Here is a 27,178-nt window from a genome sequence, read left to right as displayed (position 1 = left end):
CACTGCTGATTTATGGCAAATAAATGCATATAATAATAAAAAGATAAATATCAGCAAATAAAAGATAAGCCCACAAATAAATAATAAATAGTATTTTTACGCATTTAAAAGCCGCTCCCTTGTGCCCTAACATAACGGATTTCGCCTACTACGAGTTTATTATGTGCTTGCACGCGCCTACTATATGTACATATATACCCGGAGAGGAAACATACACTATTGATAAGAATTTTATCTTATTGATAAAAAGGCTTCGTAAGACGTCTTCCTGTGCCTACGTGCCCATTTAAAAGTTATCGTTGCCCTTTGCTTAAAAAAATATTGCTTTCGTAAGCATCATTATCTCACTTCAAAAATATGCCGTCAATTGCCAAATTTACGAGAGCTGTTTGAAAAGTCAGTGAGTTTTTTACGAAAAATATTTTTAACCGTCAAATAGTCTGACGTAACCCTAAACCAATGTAGCCAAATTTCAAAAGTTGCACATTAGAAAGTGTTATTCTTTTTCTTCTTTACTGGCGTAGACACCGGTTACGCGATTATAGCCGAGTTAACAACAGCGCGCCAGTCGTTTCTTCTTTTCGCAAGGAGGCACCAATTTGAGATTCCAAGCGAAGCCAGATCCCTCTCCACCTGGTCTTTCTAACGGAGTGGTGGTCTTCCGGTTCCTCTGCTTCCCCCGGCGGGTACTGCATCGAATACTTTCAGAGCCGGAGGGTTTTCGTCCATACGTACGACATGACCTAGCCAGCGGAGCCGCTGTCTTTTAATTCGCTGAATTATGTCAATGTCGTCGTATATCTCATACAGCTCATCGTTCCATCGCAAAGGACCATACATCTTCCACAGAACCTTTCTCTCGAAAACACGTAACGTCGACTCATCAGATGTTGCCATCCCCCAAGCCTCTGCACCATATTGCAGGATGGGAAAAATGAGTGACTTATAGAGTTTTAGTTTTGTTTGTCGAGAGAGGACTTTACTTCTCAATTGCCTACTCCGAAGTAGCACCTGTGGCAAGAGATGTTCTGCGTTGGATTTCGAGACTGAGGTTGTTGTTGGTGTTGATGCTGGTTCCAAGATAGACGAAATTATCTACAACTTCGAAGTTATGACTGTCAACAGTGACGTGGGAGTCTAGTCGCGAGTACGACGACTGTTTGTTTGATGACAACAGATATTTCGTCTTGCCCTCCTTCACTGCTAAACCCATTTGCTTTGCTTCCTTATCCAGTTTGGAGAAAGCAGAACTAACGGGCGGGTGTTGAGGCCAATGATAATCACAAATATTCGTGTTTGAGACCGACGTGAAGTGATAAGTTACTAGTATCCGATCAAGATCAGCATTGTGCGGGCGGCTTATGTACGTCGATATGATCGTAAGTCAATGTGCCATGTGTTATTCTTGACAGCTTGACGAGCTCTTGACATTTATTTTTCTCCATGCATTTCGCTAGATGGAACATTCGAAGGCTTATCAAACCAGCCGGGTGCCACTGGCGTATGTAAAATCCGTGATAAATATTCAAAGTGACAGCTGTTGCGAAATTTGCGATGGTAATTCCGTGAACTGTCAATGCATCAATTACGCATTATTCGCACTTTTCGCTGCGTCAACTGCAAAACTTACAAAAGTAATGAAATTTTAATGCAACTACTCATCGAAGGAGCTTTATTGCTTGAACGCGAGGCAGCTTTGTTGGTGGCAGTGGGTCAGCCGCAAGGTAAACCTGTAAATCAGCTTAGCGGCTAATTCACTTTCAGCTTAACAAGTCAATAAGAAAAAACACACGCACATACATACAAAATAAAAAAGAAAAGGAAATCGTTTATAATTGCTTCGCCATTTGTATTTTGCGTAGAATTTATTTGATTGGTTATTAAAAATATTGGCACGTACACAAAATGCAATCGGTTTTGCAATTAAATTGCGCGAAATGAAATGAATGTCATTAATTAACGTTCCGGTTAATAATGACACAAATTTTACATGTTTACATGCATACTTACCACATGACATCATCTCCCTCAACGTAATTCTGAACATAAGAAATATTTGTAGAGAAAGGGGTTATCAGAGGGCACTGCCATATCTTATACCTACCGGAGTGAGCAGTGAAGTTCTTCAAAATGGGTATTTGGCGCGTGGGTGGACTTCAACTTTATCTTTATTTTTCCTAATAATCATTCCTCTTCGGTATTACAACCGTGGGTCGCGCTGGCTCGATAACACAAAACTTCACCAGTTGCCTCTTTCCTTTGTGAGGTTACGCCAGTTTTATATTTCAAGTGCAGACAGATCGCTATGCACTTAGACCTTCCATTGGATGCGTGGGCGACCTTGCCCTTGAACAGTTCTTGAGAGAGGGATCTGCTTTTCAATTGCCTACCGATCCGAAAGTATCACCTGATGGCAAGCGCTAAAACTTCTTAACTTTTTAAATGTATAGCTGCCAACAGTGACTAGTTCCCAAGACGCAAGGAATCTTTTTATGTGGTTTCCAAATATTTTGTCTCGTGCTCGCTCACCACAAGACCAACCTGTTTCGCTCCTTTTTCAAAGCTGTAAGCAGCTGGGTTGTGTCGTTAAGATGCACTTACAGGGATGCGATGAGGGCCTAGTTTGAGGTCAAGAGAAAAAACCATTCCTTGAAGCTGAAGACCTGGTGGTCTTAGGTAGCCGAGAGTTAGCTCCGTCTCAAACTTATTTCGAAATTTATATTTCTTTACCTCCATACTAGATCTTTCTAAAGCGATAGTGACTTGAATTTCTTAATTTTATGAATGATTTCGTATGTTATGAGGTTTAACGGTATCTCAGTCGCTCCGTAAAAAGCGGATAAACAAGAAAATTTCCATGTCGTAAAGTGATGAAGTCAGATGCAAACAAAAATTATCCGAAGTTTAAGCACTCGCGTTTTAACCACAACAAATCTCATTGTGGCGAAATCAGCAAAGATTATTCTGCAGCTAATAATACATGTCATGTTTGCGATTGGTTGACAACATAAGCCCGCAGCCAAAATTTTATCAGTTATATTATCATGAGTCCACAAGTATACGGCGGCTTCATGAATGGTGAGCGGCTGTGGATGTTGATCTGCAGACGGCAATAATGAGTCTGTTTCCACGATTGGCTTTAATGTTGAGGTAAATTTGATATATGACATCCAAACGAGTGGAACTACAGAACATTCACGTGCATATAAGTTTGGAACAAAAACAATTATCTAATATAAACGTCTGACAGTATAACAAATAACAAAAGCAATAAAAGTAACCGCATAATTCGAGTTGTGAATGAATGAAAAAAGGGCCGAAACACGAAAAATACGATTTGCGTCAGCAGGAGGGACTGTAAAAACTGAACGAAAAACAAAAACATACAACAAAAATAATCAGGTGATAAAGGTAGATTACAATACTAAAGCGTAGCAGCGAAAGCTCATAATTGCCGGTAGATAGTGATCACGATAAAGCTCACACTGAACAACAATAACTTTGGCTTTAGACGAAAGCTGCTAAATGCAAGTCATAGCCAAGCGCTAATGTAGAATTAGGTAAAATGTTGTTTTTAATATTTTTATGAATTTACGATCCTCAATTTGAATTTGAGTGGCGACGTAATCCAAACACGCCGCACCTACTTATTCCCCAATTCCTAATCGCTTTTGGCATTTCCATTTCTATTTGCAGGTGCTGCTCGCGTCTACGTCTAATGAAAACGCGGTGGTTGTTGCAGGGGGAGGCTTTTGCAAAGCGCTATAAACCGAAACACAGCCAACACAGCAACGAAAAGACTGATCAGCCAAAGTAAAAATAATGTGCTCGGAATTTAAACGCGATCGCGTCGAACAAATCGCGATAGTGAGATTGTCGGTATACGCGAGCGTCAAACGGCTGGAGAGGCGTTTGTGAATACAGCTCCTGTGCGCGGTAAGATCAGCCGTTCGCGAGGCGCGATATTGACGCGATTAGTGCAGCGATCGACGCGATAGACTGAACTGACGCGTTGATAAACATAAGCGTGTATAAATCTGTGTGCGCTATTCCATGCGCCTGTGGTTTCATCAAGATTAACAGGTGTTGCTGTCGCATATGAGTGTATGAGAGGCTGCCAAGTGACGCACGCCGCACCGCAAGCCACAAGTGCATAGTTCGCGTTCCAAGAAGTGTTTGTAAATCGAATTGATTTACGCGAATTACTCATTCTCAGTGTCAGCGTGCGAACGTAGTATAAGTTTCGTGTTAACGTGTATCATAAGTCTGGCGCAACGTACTACTCATAGCACTCCGTTCAGCGTCATAGCAATTTTATGCTAATTAGCAAAAAATTATCGCTTTTATCGAAAAAGGCTTTTGATTAGGTGTCAGTTCAAAGTGCCCAAGGGTGAATGTGAAAAGACAACGACGTAGGTGATGTTATACTCCAGCGGCTATACCTCGAAAATTTCTCAAACCTCTGTATATACCATCGATCACCGCGCGCAGTAAGCGTCTGATTGTCTGGTGGCTGGCGTGCGTCAGTAGCGTTTACTAGCTGCGGCCGATGGTCTTTTCTGCGTCAGTGGCTTCGCGACTGCGAAAATGCCCATTATTAACAACAATAACAAGCGCGCACCGAAGAACAAAAACAACGCTTGGTCACAGCTAATCGCTGATATTTGCGTCATGTAGTATTGTGTCTTGACGTCATTTGGCGTTGTGCAGCCAATGCGAATTGCAATCGTGTATGTCGACTGCAAGAACCCTTGAACACTATACGTAGAGAAGAGATCAAAAGCAAAAGGAGCTGCTACGTGCGTACGCACCCAATGAAAAAGAATGAGCAAATTACCGATAAACAAGAAAAGTAATATCAGCGATAAGCGTAAGCAAGTGGCTGACAAATTAAATGTTAAATGCCAGCCACTGTTGGCGCGAAGAATGGGCGGCCACATCAGTCGGCGGAGCACGGGAACGACTACAACTAACCCAACTGCCACAACAACAGCTTCAAACGCCGATATTTGCAAGAAAAGCGCGCGAGTAGCTCAGAGATCCATACGAACGAGCTTTGCTGCCAAAACCAGCGCTGATATTCAAACGACAGCCACATTTACCGGTAGCACATCCGAGTCTTCGGTCCATTGTGTGCCAACCGAGGCACTTACTTCCGTGCACATTCCACCAGCCACGTTGTATTCTATCTCCTTGAATGAACTAATTGACGGAGAGGCAGACGATGCGCGCGGAGCAGCGATCGCGGATGACATGCTTGGCTGGACTGACATTGTTGACGGTGAGTTCTCGTCACACTCAGCGCCCATACTAAGTGCTATTCATGCCACAAGAGAGTCAATAGATGCAAATAAAACAGAAGAAACAACGGATACAAAAATAGCCACAACAAAAACGCACACGGCGGCATTGACAGTTGCGCGAGTGTCGCGTTCACGTACACCAACGATAAAACCGCGGGCGACGACCGCGGCGTTAGGGGCAAGCCAATTAAAGAAGGGAAAAAAGAGTAAAGCAAGCACTACTACAATGACAAATGCGGTGACGGTGGCGACTACAACAACGGCGAAAGAGCAAACGCCGGTAGCAGCAGTGACGACGGCTCGGGAAGGGGCGCATTCGTCTGTTATACGACGAGTACAATCGGCGGCTCATTTGGCTTCGTCGTCGAGAATGGAAGACGAACAGGTGGAAGGGGTGTTGTCGGCGGTAGATGCGAAATCAAAATTCACTGAAAATAAATGTCCGTTGGCTGTGCTAACGAATGTTAGTAATCAGAGAAAACTTGAAGCGAGCACTACGATATCAGAACCAAAGCGGTGTACGCTTAATAGCAACAACATCAACCTAAGCGAATACAACGACAGAACAAGTGAAGTATACGTAGCGAGCAACAAGTGGCCAGCAGTTGTCAGTTTAGTCAACTCGGAGTATGATCCTGCTTGTGAGACAAGAGCACCCGCAGACACAAGCACCAAAAGCAATAGCAAGGATATAATAAGGGCAGTGACTTTGGCAGCGCGAAAGGCCAAACTTAAATCGGAATTTTTTAGAGATTTCGAATCGCAAGAGCAAGCAGTCAAACGTTTAACACAAACAACGACACTAATTGATGATTGTGGGATATCGCGACGATCACAGTTGGACGCAGTTAGCCCACGGTATAGTAGAAAACTGGGCCCACACATTGGAGTACCAACGATAGCTGTGAACGCAGCGGAAACCTATTCATTCACATCTTTAGTGGCAAGGCGCAAATTAGATTTAAAGAAAAAATTTGAAAAACACAACACGATAAAGACATCTTACCCTTTGGCACACACCCATCAATCCTTGATTCATAAAATCAGTGCATTTCCACGTGTGGAAGAATTAGTACAAATATTCGAAAGTCACTCAAAGTGTTCCGCTATTAAAATGATTGTGAATCCGAACAAAACTAGCGAGTCAGGAGATAGCAATATGTTGTCCTTGAAGCCGGAGAGATTGGCGCAGCGCAACAGTCCACTCTCGGACGAGGGTTGCAACCTTGGACAGAGTCCTTACTCATCTGACAATGAGGACAACGAATTGGCGCAGACCACTTCCGCGGTTGGCCAAACAAAGCGTAAGGATAAAGTGGCACGATCTGCCAGCAGTGATTCGGCACTAGGTTTGGACGTTGACGAGTCAATGGATACAACACCCGCACAGCCACCGGTTGGCCCACAACAGCGAAGAATGACACTCACCGTTACGGATTTGCCACTGCGACCGGCACTTTTGCCACTAGCAGAACCCACCGCACTGCCAGACACAACGATCACTGAGCTACCACCAACTATCAGCAATCCACCAGCCCCGGCTACGGTGCCCAGCAAGGTGTTGTTGGAGGAACGCGTTGTAGAGCTACCGGAGGATCCGCGTTCTTTAGCGCCGTCACAGCCATGTTCGCGACGCGAGTCAGCACAGAGTTGCGGTAGTGATACTGCACCCACTGAGTTTCCGGGCGGTAGACGATTTGTACGCACGCCTTCCGTAGTTGTGTCGGATTATTCCGATGAAATCATGTGCGGTATAACACTCGAAGAAATTGAATACTTTCGCGCACAGCGCATGCGACGACGACATTCCTCACTGGACACTGCCAACGAAGGTGAAGGCGAATCGGATGTGAGCGCCTCCTCCTCCTGCAGTAACCTATACTACTGCGGCTCAACGATATCCGCATTAGACGGCGCAGAGTGCTACGTGAACGGTGTACGTACCGCTTTAGAACGTAAAACAAGCGACTGTTCGACATATTCAGTCAGCGCTGACGAGGAGTCATTCACCATTCCTGAAGATCCACAACAACAAACAGGCAAAGACCTGTCCGACCTACTGGCCGCACAACACCTGAGCACGAAGCCAGCAGCTAAGAAGGTAGGTTTGGTGGTGCCGATGGGTGCGAACTTGGGCGAAAATTCGCCCTACTGAAGCCGCACGCCCAAACAAAATCTCAACAAACCTAAAGTATTCTAAACTATTTTTCCCAAAGAACTGTTGTAAAATTGTTAAGATTTAGTGATTAACTGTAAATTATATAAATACTTGCGTAGACTCGGTATGAGCGTGATTACGCGCAAAAGCAATGGAAATTGTGCATGTATGCTTATTCCGTTAGGCTAAGTGACATTAGTCTAATTTCACCTTGTCATATGGTCGGTGGGACGTGAAAGGAATGCAGCTTTAATTTAATTTATCTTATCGTTGAGGTATTTTAACCCATTTTTGTTTTTATTATTATTTGCTTTTACGACGCATATAAATATACATACATACATAGACATGTGTATGAAGTTATTTTTTTAAATTATCTACTTATATTGTCTCTATGATTTAGTGCGCTGACAACCGCGTTCGGCGCAGCGCATGAAAGTGACACTTATGTATGCGTGCAAGTTGACACACATACTTATATATACATACATGCACATAAAACTCGTTTATGGAGCTACCTTTGCTAATTAGCAAATATTTACTGGGCTGTACAAATAGACGCACGTTTGTGTGTGTGTATGGAATCTGTCACAGCCACAGCGCTGCTGTCATACCCAACCGTTATCACCGCATATTTCTCATCATCACTCATTTTTGAAATGTTTCATTTTCTTATCGTATTGTTTCATCCTGCCATGTTGGTATTCTCCAATTGTATATCTTAGTAGTTGATAATTATGAAATAAGACATTTTTGGTAAATGAAAAATTGAGCATTTCTAAGTAATTGCAAAAAAGCTAATAAATGACGGTGCCAAAAAATGTTTATTACTTTCAATGAGAAAATGGAAAGTGTGAAGATGGAAGTCAACCAATGTTGCTTTTGTAACGCTGGAGCTTGGTAGTGAGAAGTGGGGTGGAATTCTTATTCCGTCGGTCGTGAGCGAGCTCGAAGCTCACTATATGTTGATAGAAATTGAAAATATTACTCCAGAAACGCTTTCTTTCACTCTTTGTTTAGAGCATTTGACATAAATGTACTCTTTGATATTGGTTGCTTGGCGTATCTTCTTCTACAAATATGTTACGTAGCTTCGCCTTGCGTATACTTTAACTAAAACTGATCCCCTATTGAACCTAACATCCACCCCACTTATTTTCAATTACATTGCTCATTACAACACTTGTCGTTCTCCGCTTGTCGACCATTTGGCTGCAGTGTAATCGGTGGAGGGGCTTGCGGGGAAGGCCCAACAACAGGTACATGAAATTAATAATAGCAAGCAAGTGTCGTGTTTATGTGACAGCGGCGCGACTTTTATGACTCGGTGACTTTTGATAGCTGCGCTGATAAAGGTTGATTGGTTTTTCGATCAAAATAGCGGTCATAAACGGTGGAAAAATGGGCAGGCCGCGCCGTAAATGCGCACCTGAGGCACTTCAGTGCACAACATCCGCTAATCATAGCGCTGCCATATCAGCAAATCGTTTATTTATATTTCTTTTATCGCAGAATAACAAATCCATCAAATGCCGATATTTATGAGCGTAGTTTAATTATCGATAATCATATATCGCCTTCTATATTTGACACACGATCCGCCGATGAGCCCGGGCAATCAATTAAACACGCTCACCGTCACCAAGGCATAGCGAAATTGCCAATGCGCATTGAAAACTTAAATCAATGCATGGTGTAGAAACGTGGCCAAGGCGGCGCGCAGAGTTGCGAGTGCGGCCGCTCTGACGTTAGTCGCGTTGCGCAAAAGATTTCGACAGCAATTAGAGTGACGCGCACGGGCATACACACCTCCGACTGATGGCCTAAGTGGTGGCGGACGCCTGCGATAGCAATCGCAAATGTGAATACTCAGCACACACATACGCCCACAAAGCCAGCGGCATATGTGCGCGATCGACAGTGGATGACAAATGGCGACAGACGCTACGCTTACGGCGGGTAAAGGGTGCGTCCATGCATTCATGTACCATATAAATCGCCGTATTACGAGAAAGCTGCTAATGCTCACGTAAGTGATATTGAAGACAAAATGTTCGCGAATGTAAATAAATAAATAAATAAGTACAAGTGGCACCGCTAAGCCTGCAGGCGTCACATTTCAATGGATTACTCGATAAGCCTGGACGCTTTGTCAGTTGCTTTTTGTGTGCCAAGTAATACTTGAGCAACATGGCAGATCATGCGCGTACAATAGCCAACGGATTAAAGACGACACGACGGCTGTCTGTCGAACCACTGCTTGTCTTTAAAATAATACGAGTTCAGCTAATGCCCAGCCCTCCGAGACCACAAATCCACATCGGCACAAGTACATATGTGGTCACTAAACGCGCTGACGTCTTTAATTTAGCAAATTCGAGTCTTACCTCCACCCGTCGTTCGCAGCGTGCTATCTGCTAGTTGACAGCCTGTAAACAAGTATGAGCGAGTTTTTTACGGCGACTTTCAGCAATTACTTTCTTTTTAATTTAATAATTTGTGATAAGCGGTTTTTTTTTTTGGATTTCTCCGGTCCGGAAGAATTGTTGTTGAGATAAACGTTATGTGCTATAGCCCGTTGGTCTGGCTGAGTCGTGCCTTTTTAATTGTTATGGAATGTAATTGACGTCATCATCGCTGAAGCGCACTGGAGATTCGAAATATGTGAGAAAATAAGAAGAATGTCATAGCTTGCCGAAAACGTGGCGAAAACGTTGCAGTTCGTAGAAAAAAAAATCGGAAAATCAGACTGCTTGACAGGTCCATTCGCCACTAGTTATATGCAAGAAATAGTAAAATCCGTCGATAATTTATTAATACAGGATTTGTCCGGAAACTAATAGGACTGAGTCGATTAAAAAAAATTTATTTCGTTACAATCGTTACAATTCTTTAAAAACTTTCAAAATAGGCTCCTTCTGCGTCAATGCAGCGCTGCCAGCGCGATTTCTAAGAATTGAAGGCGTCATGGAAGACATTCTCCGGAATCGCTTTGAAAGCCGAGTGGCATGCTGCTTGGATCCCCTCTGTCGTTTCAAAATGCTTGCCTTTCATCGGCCTTTTCGGGTAAGGAAACAAAAAAAAGTCCGGGGGCCATATCTGGGCCGTAGGGCTACTGCGGAAGCGTTGCGATGCCGGCCTTGGTGCAACTTCCAATCGGGTGCGATGTCTTGTCGAACCTGATTGACCCTTCGTTGGAGTCTCTTGAGGACTTCCACGTAAAACATGGCGTTGACGGTTTGTCCAGGAGGAACAAATCCGTGGTGGATAATGCTTTTAATGTGAAAAAAGACAATCAGCATCGTTTTCACTTTGGACTTGCTAATTCTTCCGGTCTTCATCAGAGACATGGATGGATGGAAGGATGAATCGGCTTAGCATTTCGGCTGATATTTTGGTCAAATCGCGCTGAATGTTGTGTTCAAGCTCCTCGAGCGTTGCCAGTTAATTGGAAAGCTGTCGAATGTTCTTAGTGGGCCCTTACTAATACCTCCTTTTATGACATTCTGTAATCTTGACACCATCACAGCTAAACGAAGCCCTAGGAGGCTCAACAATATTCCCCAAATTGAAAAATGATGTATCGCGATTTGGTGGATAACTCTACTACGCTAGCACTAATTGAAGGAGGATTCAATCCAGACGCTAATTTTTGCTCGCGTTTCCAAAACGCTTTCGATTCTATTCTCTAACTGAAGCATGCGAGGCTGTCAAACTGCAGAACTGCCGGAAAGTTTTTGATGAACGTTCTAATCAAAATAAATTAACACTATCAATAATTATTTGCTAAAGTCGAAATCTCCTACGGAAACTGAAAAATCTCTAACTGCCAATATTAGCGGCTCTGCAAATATCAATTCACGTCAATATGAAGCACCATCAAGAGGAGTCAACTTCTATACAGCAACAACAACTATACGTGAGAGCATAGCAATATATCATACAGAAAACGAGCGTCAAACTTGGAGTGACGTCAATGGCACAAACACCAAAAGCAATAATAATAAAAATTACCACAACTGCCGCTTCTGCACCGCACTGCTGCGCAGTTGTGCGCGAACTCGCAGTTAATCTAATCACACAAATGAGTTGGTGTAACGTCGACTTGGTTCACAAGTGCGATAAAGCAAGCGTCGTGCAACGAATTACAAATGAATTTACGGTTTGACCTTGAAGCATAAAAATTCCATTTATATCGCCGCTTACCCCACTTATGTATATGCATGTGCGTATGCAAATATTTCCAAGCGCAAGGAAAAGATTCGCTCAAAAGATCGCAAAGATCGCGTATACGCCGTGTCGTCTGTCGTCTGGGAAACAGCCGATTATTTGGGTGCGTGGGCACGTGTGTGAAAGTGTGTGTTCTGTAATTGCTTTATTAGTTCGTCGATGCTGGCGATAATGAGAGAGTGGTGACGATAAGTGAAGGTGTTGCTGTTGGCGCTGCTTAGCAGTTGGTGCAATTGTGTGCGGCGGCGATAATCATCAATAAAGCTTCCGTCGCCGTGCAACCACCTTTTGCTCAGCGGTTGATGAGGTGTGAAGCCAGCACTTTTATTGTTGTTTTAAATAGAGGTTATAATAGTGGAGGGTGCTGATAAGTGGCAGCTGTACGAGTATTATATCGCCGCTGATTAGAGTGCCCCTTTGTTGTGTGTAGCTATTTCTGTACAACGGTTGTTTACACTTTGGTCTATTGACGTCATGGAAACCTATGCATTGCATTGATATGAGGGAAACCACGATTGGCAGAAATTATGATAGGGTCGGGATTCTCGTTATATATGTAATGTTTTGAGAGAACGATGAGCAGGAAGGGAAGCGGCGAAGCGATTGACCGAGGAATCAGCAATTTATTGCCAAATTGGAAATGAAAATATATTTCGTTCGTAAATACTATGAAAATACTTGGTTACAATAAATTGGCGCTTTCTCGCCTCTCGAAAGAGAAATTAATGATGTACTGAGATTTCCTCGGACCGAAAGTCATTTCTTTATCAAATGTCAAAAAATACAGCGGTGATCATAATGTAGATAAATTCAACTTCCTTTGATTATTTAGCATTGAAGTGTCAAATTTATATCCCTAGACCAGGCCGGTGCATAAGTTAAAAGGCCTATTATTTGAGGATATATTTGAGAAAGAAAGAGAGCGAGGCGTAGAGAGAGAGTGAGAGCAAATGGAAAAAATTCACATCCGAAAGAGAGAGGAGAGGAAGAGCTGAAGGCGAAAGAAAGAGATGAAGATGGACAAATATCATATCCTCAAGATAAAACGAAGGGAAAAAGAGAATAGGAGAAATATCATATCCTTAAAGTGTCATTGTACTTAAGTAAGAGAAAGAGTACATTATGATCCTTAATTTAGACTAAAATGATACATATTTGTTTATTTATTTATTAGTAAAAATATAAAGACATAAGTTGAAGTTTGATTAGAAATACGAAAAGACTTATTCGACTACCCAATATTTTCAACGGTTTGAACTTCTTTCATGGCCATTATAGTATATTATATTTTAGAAGTGATATTCCTCAATATCTGCAAAAAGTTTGTCCTTAAGATTTCTTCACAAGCGCTGTGTGGAAGCACTTAGCATACTATAGTGTTGAAATCCGAAACTAGCTTTCTTATATTCTTGTATGAAACTAACTCGTACCACTTTGCAATAAGTGCACTTATGCCAAGCCTTGCAGAACCAAATAATCAACTCTAGAGGTTTTTTTTTAAATCTCGAATCAAAATATAAATATGTTGTATGTGTGTGTGTGTGCGATGATAAAAAATGCGCGCTGCATTAAGCTGTCTGGCTTTTATCCGAATAGCGTTCTGAGACTTGTTGTTTCCATTGTTTGTCCGAAAAACTGGTTTGGTGTGAGCTTAGCCTTTGTTGTAGTTTATTTATTAAATTAATTTTGCTGATTTTTTGTTTTTGATAATTTTATTTCATATTCATATTCATTGCCCCCTTTGTTTAGGCTCATGAGCATAGCACTTTTTTGCAGCGTGTTCTTGTTGTTGTTTCAACGGTTTTCGAAAATGTATCGCTTGTCATGCTTCATGCGGTTTGTTGCCGCCACCATCGACGATTTAGTTGTTAATTTTCCATGGTTTGTATTGACGTCACAACGCGATCGTATTGTTGTTGTCTTTGGTTTTGTTTTCAATTCCACACCGTTTTTTCCCATTTTTTCGCTGGTGTTTCAGCGGTAAGCTCGGCCGTAGCATGGATTTGGTGATGTGATTGATGATTGCACGCTCAGCGCAGTGACTTTAAAGTGGATTTTGTGCTGATTTCTAGTTGAAAAAGAAAAAATAATATTGTGTTAGAATTCAATTAGCGTTATTGCCGTGTAAAAATCGTGTTTCTATGAATTCGTTGTGAACGAAGCCGTCGTCGAATGGACGGTAGCAATTTGTAACGCTTTTGTTGGTCTGCCATTGAGCTTTCAGCGCCTACGACTTCACTGTGATATGAGCGCTAATTGCATAACCCATGTTCTATTTTAGTTTTAAGCGATATCTCTGTGAGTGGAATGCGCCAGTCACCACGTCGCCACTCCATGTCGAATGTGGAGCATTTCGCAGCCCGCCCGCCGGCCACACCAACCGACGAACGAGCGTTTTCCATAGCGCTGAACCACGAAATCGACGTCACACCCACTTCAAGTATAGATTGTTGTATTTGCAAATACATATATGTATATATGCGTAGCGAATCGCTTGCCATTGGGCATTGACGTTTGTTAATTTCTAATTGTAAATTTGTTCACTCGAGTGTGTAATTTAAACTAATTCACTTCGATTCGGCTATTTATTTTCAGTTCGAGTACATCTTCAATTTTTGATTAATTCGTTTGTTTGTCTCAGGGTTGTAGTTGTTGTCACACGAGATCCGCGGCGTTTTTATTAGCACTCGAGGCCGTTGAAGTGTTGACGTAGCGAAATTGCAATTGACATTGAGGACTATCGAGCGAGCTTAGTGACTATTTCTGAAGAGAAAATGCTTTTAAGACCGCTAATCCCTTGACTATTCCCAAGCACCTTTTCGCGACAGAACTTTATATTTTCCGCAGTGAGGAACTCTTACGTAAACTTCGTCGTATCAAATAAAAAAGACCGAAAGCTTGTTTTCCGTTTTCAGTATTGGAGGGTCGAACTTGCACCTTGCATTTCAACTTCGCACGGTACTAGATTCTTTAGACAGATAGGTAGCGCGGGAGTGCTGTTACCATGGGCTCAATTAGCGCTTGATGCACTATCGCAAGACTTATAATTTGGTTATCCTGTTTCATCGCTGCGCTCAATTTGGTGCTCTCAATGAAACTACTTACATACGTTAAGCTTTTTGTGGACAACCATTCAAGATTCGGTTCCAAGTAGGGTCGTAGGGTTTGTAATAGAGCTGGGCATTCACAAAGAAAGTGGAAATCCGTTTCTTTATTCCCTTCAAGGCTTGTGCCCCGTTATAGTAGCTGAAAGCCTTTATATAATATTTCTGTACATAAATAGTAGGCCCTGGGTTCTCTTTCTGTCATATTTGGGCCATATTTGGGCCATATTTGCTTTGTTAATTTGCAGCGGGCTATTTTAAGTTCCTTCTGCTCTGAGCTATTTGTTCAAAATGCATATAAATTTCTCTTTTGATCGTTCCCAGCAGGCATAGTATTGACTCTGCCTCGGATTTGTCTAAAGAACAAGTGAAGTTGACCCTCTTGTAAGTTTAAAACGTTCTAGCAGCTGTGTACTCCGCTGGAATTTTTATATCTTTCTATGGCACTCGTCTGACATCCAAATAACATTTTATCTAGTTTTGAACTGGTCAGATATGAGCTATTGATCGTCTCAGCGAACTCTATAAGTCACTCATTATTCCCGTCCTGCCAAATGATGCAGAGGCATGGACGATGATAGCATCTGAAGAGTCGACGTTACGAGTTTTCGAGAGAAAGGTTCTGCAGAAGATTTATGGTCCACGGCGAATATCGCATTCGATGGAACGATGAGCTGTATGAGATATACGACAACATTGACATAGTTCAGCAAATTAAAAGACAGCGTCTCCGCTGGCTAGGTCATGTCGTCCGAATGGACGAAAACACTCCAGCTCTGAAAGTATTCGACGCGGTACCCGCCGGGGAGAGGAAGAAGAAGACCTCCACTCCGTTGGAAAGACCAAGAGGAGAAGGATCTGGTTTCGATTGGAATCTCTAATTGGCGCCACTTTGCGAAGTGAAGAAACGACTGGCGCTGTTGTTAATTCGGCTATAATCGCGTAGGCGGTTTCTACGTTAGTAAAGAAGAAGAATAATTGATTTATCGTGGAGTGGGTAGCGTTTGTGTTTTTTTCTGCAGAATTTAGGAATCTTTGATGTTATATTAGTGTAAATTAATTATAACGAGTATCCCAAAATTAACGCAAGATTGGAATTAAATACAGGGTGTCCCAAAATTGACGCAAAATTTCAATTTGTCGCCATTTTTGTGTGAAGTAATATTGCGGTGCATGCTTTTAGGCGCCCATATACTGCTACCACAGTGGTGGCTTCACGTAGAGTGGTGGAGTGGCAATGATAGCGCAAGCGGAGCAACCTGTAGCATTAACTCATTTGCATTCGGCAATTTCGGCAGACAACCAACAACAACTCCGTTAACGAGCAATCACAGCAAACTACACAGCGAGCACATGCAACACATAAAGTGCAGCATGCGGCGCCGTTTGCACCTTGCCGGTGGCGTATCTCCCGCACAAAGCTCCTGTGCCGCATTGAGTTGGCATGCAAATGTGGCAAGCAGAATTGCAGCAACACAAGCAATAAACATGCGAGTCGAATGCACAGCGCCTGCGCCAAATCAGTAGGGAGGCAATAAACGAATTTAATGAGGAGGACTTAGATGGGAAAACGCAATTGTACTCAGTATAGGTAACAAGTGGCACGCATGCGCTGCAACAAGGTGCGTGTTTTGCGGCTTGTACGCAGCGTTTACTGTTAGAACCATTGATTGCTTGCTTTTATGCAGTGTTTTTATTGTAGACAGTTTAGTTGTTCATCGTAAACATTTCCATTTGCTGGCCGCTGCCGGCGCCGTCGCCGAACTGTCCGCTTCACACGATCCATCTGCTGATTTATGGACATTTAAATCAAAATGGCTGTGTTGACGTCGACTGACGGCCGCAGTTGGATGTCAGAGGCGACAACAACAACGTGCATCGACGGTACTTGCGGCAGTCAGCCGAAGTGGGATAGTTGGCGGGATAGGAATATCAGCGACAGCGAAATAATTCAAATTTTAGAAGATGTAAGCGCGCGCTGCTCATGTTGCATGCCGCAGCGTTGTAGCATGTTGCAGGTGGAAGTAATGATAATTGTGGTGAACTAGCGGGGTCTGACTGCGGTGGTGGTGGTGGTTTTTGTGGTGATGTCGGCACTGTTTAGTGTTGGTGTTGGCGTCCGCTGTGGCATAAGATTTGTGCTGCGTAATAAATTCTTGTAAGCGCACTGTGGCAGGTGATTTATTATGGAAAAATCAATAAATCGGTTGCACGAAAATAACGCAGCGCCACGCTGCAAATGAGTTATCAACCTGCGCTTTACATGTTTGCCAGTTTTCACTGGTGCACAGTGTGATCTTTAATGCAGCCCGTTTATTTTCGCCGCCGTGTAATCTTTAAAACGCGCACATGCCGGCTTAAGCTCCGCTGTGCCATGGAGTGCTATGTAATGGCCTACAAAACCAGTGTTAATTGATTATGAGCGCACCAGCAGTGTCACCTGACAGCGCAATTAGGCGCTTGCTGCGGCGCCTGGACACTGGACTGTGGCGGAGAGCCTCTTGTCGACGTCAAAAGATTACGCCACATGAATGCATAGGAAAATTAGTTGAAAATTGCGTAGGAAAACTTTGCGTTTATGCCAATTAAAACGTACGCTGATGGCCACATCAATCTCTGTCAGCGTTCAATAAGAGCTCTCATGCATTTTATCTAAGTGTCACTGGTGTAATTCGAAGGCAAAAATAGTGCAGAATAAATCTGGCTGACTTTCAAACCGTTACCGTTTCGGCGCTTATCTCCACTGAGCGCAGGCTATTTTAAGCTAAAATGTCATCCTTACCGCGGCTGACGCTCCATTTGCCTGTTGTTGTCCGCCCATTCAGTACTGCTTTGGGCGACGCGTCAGCGTGTTTTCATGTTTACACAGCGAAATTCGATCCGCTCGCACTTTCCTAATTAAAACATAAGTTTTAGCATGTTCAACAGCGCTTGGCATACAACACTTACCGTGGTCCGTGGCATTTTCTGTGTCGTCATGCTGCTGTTTGTTGTTGCAGCTGCCACCAAAGGGCCATATATTTGCGCATCACTTCATTTTCGCCTCTAATATGTGCCATTGTTTTGATGCACTCTGCTGAGGTGGTTGTTGTTGTTATAGCCTGTTTAGTACAAGTTGTTTGCGCATTTGTGGCATGTGGCGTGTGGCATGTGCTATGTGGCATGTTTGAGATGATATCTTGTCGCCTATGCCTGTTACAGCACACTTCTTGATAACTATTGGTTTTGTTATTTGTTGTTGGTGTTGTTGTCGCTGTTGTTCTTTTTATCTCATCATGTTTGCATCTGTAATTAGCATTTTTACTCCGATCGCATAAAGTAAGACTTGTGCACTTACCAATAGAGAGAATTCAAGTTGTACTGAACATTGTCAGGGATAAAACTTCTGACACTTGCAAAAACGTTCAGTATTGGGTAGTCGAAAAATTTTCGTAGTTCTAATCAAACTTCAACTTATTTTTTTTATATTTATAATGAACTTTAATGACAAATAATTTTCACAGACTTCTGCATTGACCGAAACAAATAGTAGTCAGATTGTGCAAGGTTAGCACTACTTGGTGGATGCATCAAAACTTCCTAGCCAAGCTCTCCAAGTTTTTGCCGAGTCATCAAATATGTGTCTGGTCCAGCTTTGTCCTAATGGAAAATGAAGCCCTTTCTGTTGATCAGTTCTGGCCGTCTTTTCGATTGCTTGCTTTAATCTCATCAGTTGTTGACAATAAAATGTATAATCAATCGTTCGACCAGGCTGGATCAGCTCATAGTGGATGATTCCTTTCCAATACCACCAAACACTCAGCATAACTTCTCGAGGCGTCAATCCTGGCTTTGCGACCATTTGTTGAGCTTCACCACGCTTGAACCATGATCTTTTTTCGCACATTGTTGTCGTATTTGATCCACTTTTCGTCTCCTGTTACCATTCGTTACAGAAATGTTTCGATTTCATTTCGTTTCAGCAAAGAATCGCAGATGTTAATTTGGTCCATTAAATTGTTCACAGACAATTCATGTGGTACCCAAACATCGAGCTTCTTTTTGTAGCCTTATTTAAATGGTTCAAAACCGTTTGATGATAAATGTTAGCGTCCTTAGCGATGTCATGGCTGCTTATGTGACGGTCCTGGTCAATCTTTTCCATAATTTCATCGAATTTTTCAACGATAGCATCGTCTCCGTAAACTTCACAAATTTTTTTGGTGGTTTGCGTGGCATTCTTTCCTTTTTTAGACAAAAATTTCAAAATATATTAATATTATTTTCACTCATTTTTGAACAGATGTAACTTTTTTCTTTCCGGAATTTAATTTTTTTTGGTTAAATGAAGCCTAAAATCTCACCGTTTTAATACCATATGACATGTGATTGGTAGCACTGGAGATACACGACTGCAACGACATCTATTGACAAAATACGAAAAGATTTTTTCGACTACCTAATATTTCGGTGTAGAGATATGCATACATCTCTTAAACCCAACATCTAAATCTTTACTAACTTTATACTTACAAAAATTTCGCTCAGTGCATAATTAACCGGACTAGTGTCATTTCTATCACTGATTCTTATCTAAAAATTTACGAGTTATCACCAAAGACCACCTACGGTAATGGATTGTTACATGATTTTGATAAGGCTGCACAGCTTCCGGCACACCTCTCGCCCCGGTGCAGCGCGCAGACGGCTGATCGTAATTAACCTGGTGTACATATGTCCGCCTGGTGTTGACAGCAGTTGCCAACTTTGGTCTTTGCCGATTTGGCATGTTAGATTGAATTTACAACGCGCTGGCTGCTGGTCTTTGGTTGTTGATGTGGCGATAACAGCAGCAGCAGTCACATAACGAGGTATATTGAGGTGGGTTGATTTGTGCTCGTTCGTGTGTTCGTGTCCTTCTGTAGGGAGCTCATATAAGATAAGGTTTCGAGGATGTGAATTTCATATTTGCTCCACATGCATGACATGGAGTCGCATTGTCTGAAACCTCGTTTGGTATCGAACGGCACGGAGAGGTCCTTCCCGATCCCGACTGGGTTTTTGATATTGCTTAACGTCAGTTTACACAGCTGTATTAGTTTTGCGATTTGATACCAAATTCAGTGCTGTCAAAAGCTGCCCCCGCCGCTTTGTTGTTCTTTAGACGGGTAATTGCTATTCGAACTTCTTCATGGTCGAACAATGGAACGTCTGCTCCATCGTCATCGATTGGGGAATCGGGATCGCCTTCTCTTGGTGCTGCGCTTTCACAGCCATTCAGCGGGCTAAAGAAGTGTTCCCTCCTTAATTTTCGTAGACTCTGGGCATCGGTTGCTAGATCACCTCTGGCGGTTCTACAAGAGTAAGTATGCTCCGGTCTTGAAACCTTCTTTTAATCGCCGAATTTTTCGTAGAATTTTCGTGCATTACCCCCGTCGGCCAGCTTGTCAAGCTCTTCATACTCACGCATTTCAGCCTCTTTCTTTTTCTGTCTGCAAATGCGTCTCGTTTCTTTTTAAATTCTCGGTATTTATCCCATCCCGCAGGTGTTGTGGTCGATCGTAACATTGCGAGGTTGGCAGTCTGTTCTCTTTCCCCTGCAACGCGGCTCTCCTCGTCGAACCAGCTGTTCTTTTGCTTTTTCCGAAAACCAATGATTTCGGTTGCACCTGTACGTAAGGAGCTTGAAATGCTGTCCTACAGTTGTTGACGAGTGCTCTCAGAGAGCAGGAGTGCAAGTCGAGTAGAAAATCGTTTGGCTGTCTGTTGTGATTGCAGCTTCTCGATGTCGAACCTTCCTTGTGTTTGTTGGCGAGTGTTTTTTGCTGCACAGAGGCGGGTGCGAATCTTGGCTGCAACAAGATAGTGGTCCGAGTCGATGTTAGGACCTCGGAGCGTACGCACGTCTAAGACACTCAAGACGTCGGTTGCATTATCCCATCAAGATATTGAGGGCGAAATTAAAATACAAATTACTTTGCAGTAATGGGAACTTAGACGGAAGCCAAATGAGTGGAGGCGAACTGATGTCAGATTGGTGAATGCTAAGCGAACGGTGGACAGTGGCATTGATGCGGAAGAGTCACAGTTGACATGTTGCATGCGCATTTGATTAAGTTGCAATAACGTTGACAGTGCTGCAAATTGCCGCTGTGTCAACAATTCCACGGCCATTAGAATTATGCAGTCCTTCGTCGACCGCTTTTAATATGTGTGTAAGTAATCCAGTTATATGGTGTTATTTATTTGCCATTTACCCATCGATACGTTCGTCCTACGGTCAGTTGTTAGCAAGCGTTGAGTGTTTTGCAATTCGCCTGCCATTTGTAAGCCTGTCGGCTGAGCGCTGTTGTTGCCCCATCAAGAACTTGATTGATCTCGTATTGCCTGACGGAATGTGGTTCATGTTGATTTTGCACAGCAATCGATGTGCCTTGCCACAGCCGCGAATCCGCTGAAGTTCGGACGCGAAAGCAGGTGAGCTTAAGTTAAAAGTCGCATACGGCTTATCAGCGGACAGATTAGTGCGCGTCTATGCAGTGGACCAGCGGAGCGGTTGCCGGTTGCCGGATGACGATAGCGCTGGTGTAATGGAACATGTTGTTATGTCGCTTGGCGTGTCGTGGTAGGTAAACGTAGCATTGGTGACGAACTAATGCATTTCTTGTAAGGCGAAATGTTGCACGTTAATTGAGGTGCGCGAATTGTCGCTGCAGTAGCAACAACTTGCCACAAAACGCTGTTCGAAAATAGCAAAGATTAACAGCAACTATGACAAGCATGCCGTCGCTTGACAAAACTGTCGTCGGCAGCCGCAATCATCAAGCAATGCTAATAATTTGCTGTTTTTTCTTGCTGCAACAAAACAGTACAAAATAATAACATGAAGAAATTATCGCGCAACAACAGCAGGCACCAATAAATTCCATTTAAAATCCACTTAAGTGCTCGAAATCACCAAACAACACTTGCCGACAACCAACACCAAAAGAAACGCCAACAACAGCAACAGCAGCACTCGACGCAACAGCTAAAACCAAAGCTTTGAAATATGCAGACATTCTTAGAGTAAGCAATGCGGCATGCGGGCTTGCAGCAAGCTCGGCGGAGGGAGGCAAATTGCAGCTACGTGATTTATGTCATTTGAGCAAAAAAGTTTCGAAGTGTTCTGTTCTGGAGTCCAAACAGTGCTCCCAGGCCAACGCAACTCCCACCAATCACCGCCACAGTAGCAGCTGAGCAACCGAAGTCGACAAGCTAAGTGCCGCCCTGATAAACTCATCTACTTGTGTGAACAAAGTATATTGCAGGGCGGTTTACGTCGAGTGCCATATTTCATGGGTGGCATGCGATTGTCTGACAGCTGCAGGTGGAAATTTCAAGTTGGGGAATACTACAAAGAATTGACGAATTTTTCAACTAGCTCTCTGACCTTTGCGTAACCAGTATTACTGATTTGTACCGACTAGGCGCACTCTTTGGATTCTCTTATTCATAGTTTCAGTTCGAAACCAAGTATTTAATTCATATGACTGGTACATACGTACAATTCTCAAACAGTTTATAAAAATATAACTAACCAACAAATTAGAACCTGTCTTTCTCCGCTACTCACTGTGTTTACTTGCAATTCTTCACTAAAGCTTTATAGATGGACATAGATATTTGATATGTTAGTATGAATTCTTTGATAAAAATGCACCATCACTCGAAGGAAGCCAAAACTTTCTCTGAATCGTAACTTAAGGCGGAAGACTGAGGCTGAGATGGCGTAGACAGATATGCAAGTGATATTTTCCTTGTTATTATTTTGTGCTATTTAAGGGGTCCTAGACTCATAGTGACCATGGGTGGACAATTTGTCTAAACTTAAGCGTTTGTATCTGTTAAATACTTGAATGCGAAATTTACTGCTTTATGACTTAAATTGGGTAAGATTGTCATACTTTAAAAAAATTTCCCAAAACCTATTGCAATTGTTGTTATTGTAATCATATTCCTCTAATCCATGACTTTTATTAGTGTTTCATTGCAATTTATTGGCCAAGCAATGAGACTACCGATGCGTCGAAGCACTCGAATTTCTCTCATTGGTCTCATAATATGCCGCGATGCTTTTATTGCCGCGCAACATGCGACAGGCTGCGCATCAGAAACAAACAACTACTAACTGCTGCAACAACGCACAACTAATGCTGTCACGCCACGGAAGTTGTCGCAGCGGCGCGCGTTGCACAGACACTGATGCTGTGGCTATTGCGTGTTTATTGACTTTGCGCGCTCACTCTTTGCTGCGTCGCAAACGGCGAGAGTGCCATCGCATGTTGGTTGTCTGTGTGTGTTAGTTTTTCCTACTTGGCGAATGCAATGGCTTGTTAGCCTGAGGTGTAGTATACCGTCAGTGCGCTGATGCGCTGCTGGCAGCTGCTACAATAGAATGAAATAGCAACAACTGTGGCAGGCGAGTGTATCAGCGCGTATAACTGACCAATCTAACTCGAAATCAATGCGCGGCGCGCATGCAAAGCTTCACACTCGCTCACTGCTAGGCTGCTGGCTCTATGCTGTATTTTCCATGCATGCAACTACCCTTCGCTGCGACGCTGCAATTGCTGTGCGCCACAGTTGCGCTGTTGGGAAGAGGCTGCTCGCGGAAATGCATTGCGCACGCACAGTGCCGCTAGACAAATAAATCTTATGGCATAGCCAGCGGGCAACATACTGAGGTGAGTTCGCGGTCTATCAGTAGTGGTGAGTTCGCATGCCGCGGAGCGAAAGATGCGTACCAGTTGCGGTGCTGTTGCATGCGCTGCCGGTGGTGCTGTCTTAAGGCGGGCGCGCTCTTCACGCAGCTTCTAATTTCTTCACACCCGCCAACGTGCAGCCCCGATTCTATGGCAGACTAAATGCGCTTTCGCGACTCGAACGCTTGATTAGTTGTGCGCGCACCTCAAACGCGTGCAGTACGCTGCTAAAATTGTGTCCCGCTGAAGTGTTTTGAACAGTTAAAAATTCTAAACGCTTATTGTTGACATTTGTTTTATGGAATTTCTATCAACGATTGTTTGCGCAGCGTTTAAACTTGTCAGTGTAGCACATAGCGTGTATTTATAAAGAACGTCGTACACGTAACGCCTTAGCTTCGGGTTGGGCCGTGGAGAGAGCGCAAATACAGTTAGCTCTTGGCAGCGTTAGTAGCGGCTTCGTTGCGAATCCATTTGCGTATGTGTGGGTGGCGAAAGTCGATAAAGCACCGATACTGTGCGAAGCTTTGTGTATGAAAAGTGATTTACCTTTCGTTTGCGGCGACAATCGTAAGTACTCACGATTTTTAAATTAATATTTATAATTTGCGTAAATGCTTCGCACTCACCGCTCTTTAATTATATGCTATAAGTTCTATGGATATCTGTGTTACATATTGACACTTGTGATATCTCTCTTTGCCATAATTCCTGGCCATTGGCAGCCGTCAACGAGTCTCCTTATTCGCAGACTTTTATTATTACTCATATCTGCCTGCGTTCAATCATCGCCGAGACAAAAACATGCTGGCGGCTTCAGTGGAAAATTATTGCGTGCGTCTTTTCAGTAAATCTACTTCTACTTTTCTACTGTCTTTTATTACTGCATGCTTTCGTTTCCTCATTACTGTATTCTATGTTGCGTTTGTTTTGTTTTGTTTTCGTTTTTACGTTCTTGTTTTTCACTACAAGGTTCCAGCAATTTTTCATTTTCCAGTTTTGCTCTCTTGTTGCAATCAGTTTTCTGCATCTACAATTTGCACAATATTTTGCTTTTAGTTCTGTAGGCCGCTCGAGACGGACGGACTAGCTAGAGCTGGCCAGCGAGTCATTCTGTCAGTTTAGTTAGCTAGCCATTCACTCTTGTGTTCAGTCTACTAGTCAGCCTGTCCACTCTACACAGTGCAGCACTCTCCAACTGCCAATAAACTCCTGCCATGCAGCTGAGTGGCTCCACTGCATCATTCTGAAGTCAACGCCGTCTCCCCTATCGTCTGGTGTTCATAGCGTTTGTCTGTCTGTTGTTCGCGTTGTTGTGTTGCCGCTGTTGGTTGTTTGTTTCCTTCCATTCATCATTATTCGTTGTATATTTTCTTGTTATCTTTCGCCTGACTGCTTCGTGCATTTCCGAGATATTAATGTTCCTGTGATGGTGCGATTAGAGATCCACAATAATTGCAAACACTGCTTATTGCTTTGCTGGCGGTGTTGGCTGTGGCAAGGAAGTATAAAATATGTATGTACAAGAACATACGTATATATCGAAAAGGATAAACTACTAATTTTATAATCGATGAGTCTTGTTGTGTGAAAAGAACCGCAAAATATGCAGAGTGTCTCTGCAGTGTTAGGACTTGAGAATTTAAACATTCCACTGACCAATAGTTTCATATATGGCTAACGATTTACAGAAGTGACGATTGTTGAATGAACCTTGTGTGGATAGGTGAGGTTGTGTTAGGTTAAATTTCTGATTTCTCGTGAAGCCACGAGTAATCCCACTTGGACTGATCGACAAAATGCCCAGAGCATGCCACAACTTTATTGAGTTTCCAGCTTTCGCAATCCATAAATGCTGATTGCTGACCAACACTTGCTGAGCCCATGCGAAACCGATATCAGCGCACGAGTACACGTATGGATGGATGATGGAATTTGGGTGTGGGTGCCTTTTCTTGTAAGCTCATCGGCTTTACAATTTTTGACGATCCCGGTGTGGCCAGGCGAAGTACAGTCGCGGCGGAAGTAAATCAGTTCTATTACTTTCCGGACAAACCCTGTATAATCCATTCTCTTTTCAACTGCTTACAATTTTTAAAGCGTATTTTGAAGTCAAACGCACTTGAACTGCAAACATTTCTAATTGATAATCTTCGCATCTCATTGTTCCCACGGAAAAAATCTAAAGCCAAAGAAAAACAACTTCAACCTCTGACTTCTTGCATCGCATCTATTTTGTATTTTGTCTTCTTTGTTTGTTTTGGTTTTCATTTTCCGCCTTGCGATGCAGTAAACTCATTGCTTATCGCAATCGCGTTGGCATCGAAGTGCGCCTAAATATGTAAATCATAAATAAATATTTTGCCTAACAAGGCAACGCGCTGCTAAATCACTGCTCGACGCGCACGCGCACCGCAGCATATTCACACGCGCGCACACACTTGCACACGTATAGAAGAAACAGAAGTGCGTAGTCGCAGCAGTAGTTGGTGCCGTTTAGAGGATTACGCGCTGCTGCAGACTTAGCGGAGCGGCGGCTCGGTGGCTCGGCGGCACGTCGCAAAATATGCATTTATGCCGATATCTGAAATATGATAAGTTGGTGGCTTCCGAGCAACGAAGTCCATTAATCACCATTGAAATTTATTGTCTACCAGCTTAGGCAGAGGCAGTGGCAGCGACTAAGGCAATTGTGGGCTGAGTGGTGTATTGTCATGCATCGTTGTTGCTGTCATCAGCGCAGTGGCAGCCGCAGAGCGGCAGCAAAGGCACAAACCCATGCAATTGTTGTGGCCGGCAGCATGTGGCGCATTCAGTCGCTAATAAAGGCGCTTATAAATAAACTTGTTGCATATTTATTTATCGGATATACTGCGCTGTTGATTGTTGTTGTGGCTGTCTTGCCACCTCAGGCACTTGTTGTTGGCAACACTTCACCAAAGAGTCATCATTAGATGACACAATAACAATAAAAAACAAATCAAATTGCGCCGCGGTGCGGCAAGCGCTGTTGGCTACGCCCCAGCGGTGTCAAGTGACAAGTAACAAGTGGCAAGTTGGTGGGCCGACTGGCGGAATTAGTTGGTAATTAGCGACTTTAAAGGAATATTCAAACATTGATAGCGTAAGAAATGTGTGCGAGGTGGCTGGCCACTGCAAGCCTTCGGGGCAATTAGTCAATTGGTGTATCAACGACAAATTCGCAAAAGTGTGGAATTAATTTGTGGTTACAACGAGCGCTCGCGAGGTGATAAAATGCAAGGCTAGATAGTGCAGAGTCGTCGCAGTGGTTGGAAGGCTAGCTATGCTTCGATTGTCACCAATTCAGCTGCACTTTTACGTTCTTGGCCGCGCTGGTGTCGCGTTTTTAATATATGCGACAAATATGGAAATTATGATTGGCGCATTACTTCAATGTGGTGTGTGGTGCTGAGTTATGTGGTTGAGTCACGCGATAGATGTTTGTACGCGTACGCAGTGCAAAAGCGCGAAGAGCTGCAGAAATGGAGTTGGTAGCCGATGGCTGGAGTGGTAGTTGCCTGTGGCATATACAGAGCTGATTATCACTGAATTAATGTTTCCAGGCGGTTTGCTCCAGTCGAGGAAGCTCTACACTGAATTGTCCATAAATCATAATTTTTTGCTGCATCTGGCAATTAT

The 27,178-nt window shown here is 43.2% G+C and overlaps 1 protein-coding gene across 3 annotated transcripts in view; it reads left to right on the top strand.

The window, feature by feature from the left end:
* The window catches only part of LOC120775098 (mucin-3A-like), a 58,313-nt gene that overhangs the window by 7,458 nt on the left and 23,677 nt on the right, over positions 1 to 27,178 (top strand). For 2 of the 3 annotated variants that reach the window (XM_040105105.1, XM_040105107.1), the window contains exon 3: positions 3,697 to 7,404. In XM_040105105.1, the coding sequence (XP_039961039.1) occupies positions 4,825 to 7,404 (2,580 nt within the window). In that variant the 5' untranslated portion in view covers positions 3,697 to 4,824. Of the gene's footprint in view, positions 1 to 3,696; positions 8,284 to 27,178 lie in introns of those variants that run through there. The other variant, XM_040105106.1, reaches the window with a different exon arrangement.

Source organism: Bactrocera tryoni, chromosome 4, assembly GCF_016617805.1.
Source record: "Bactrocera tryoni isolate S06 chromosome 4, CSIRO_BtryS06_freeze2, whole genome shotgun sequence".
NCBI lineage: Eukaryota > Metazoa > Arthropoda > Insecta > Diptera > Tephritidae > Bactrocera > Bactrocera tryoni.
Note: the sequence above shows the minus strand (reverse complement) of the source record. Positions and strands in the feature narration are given on the sequence as shown.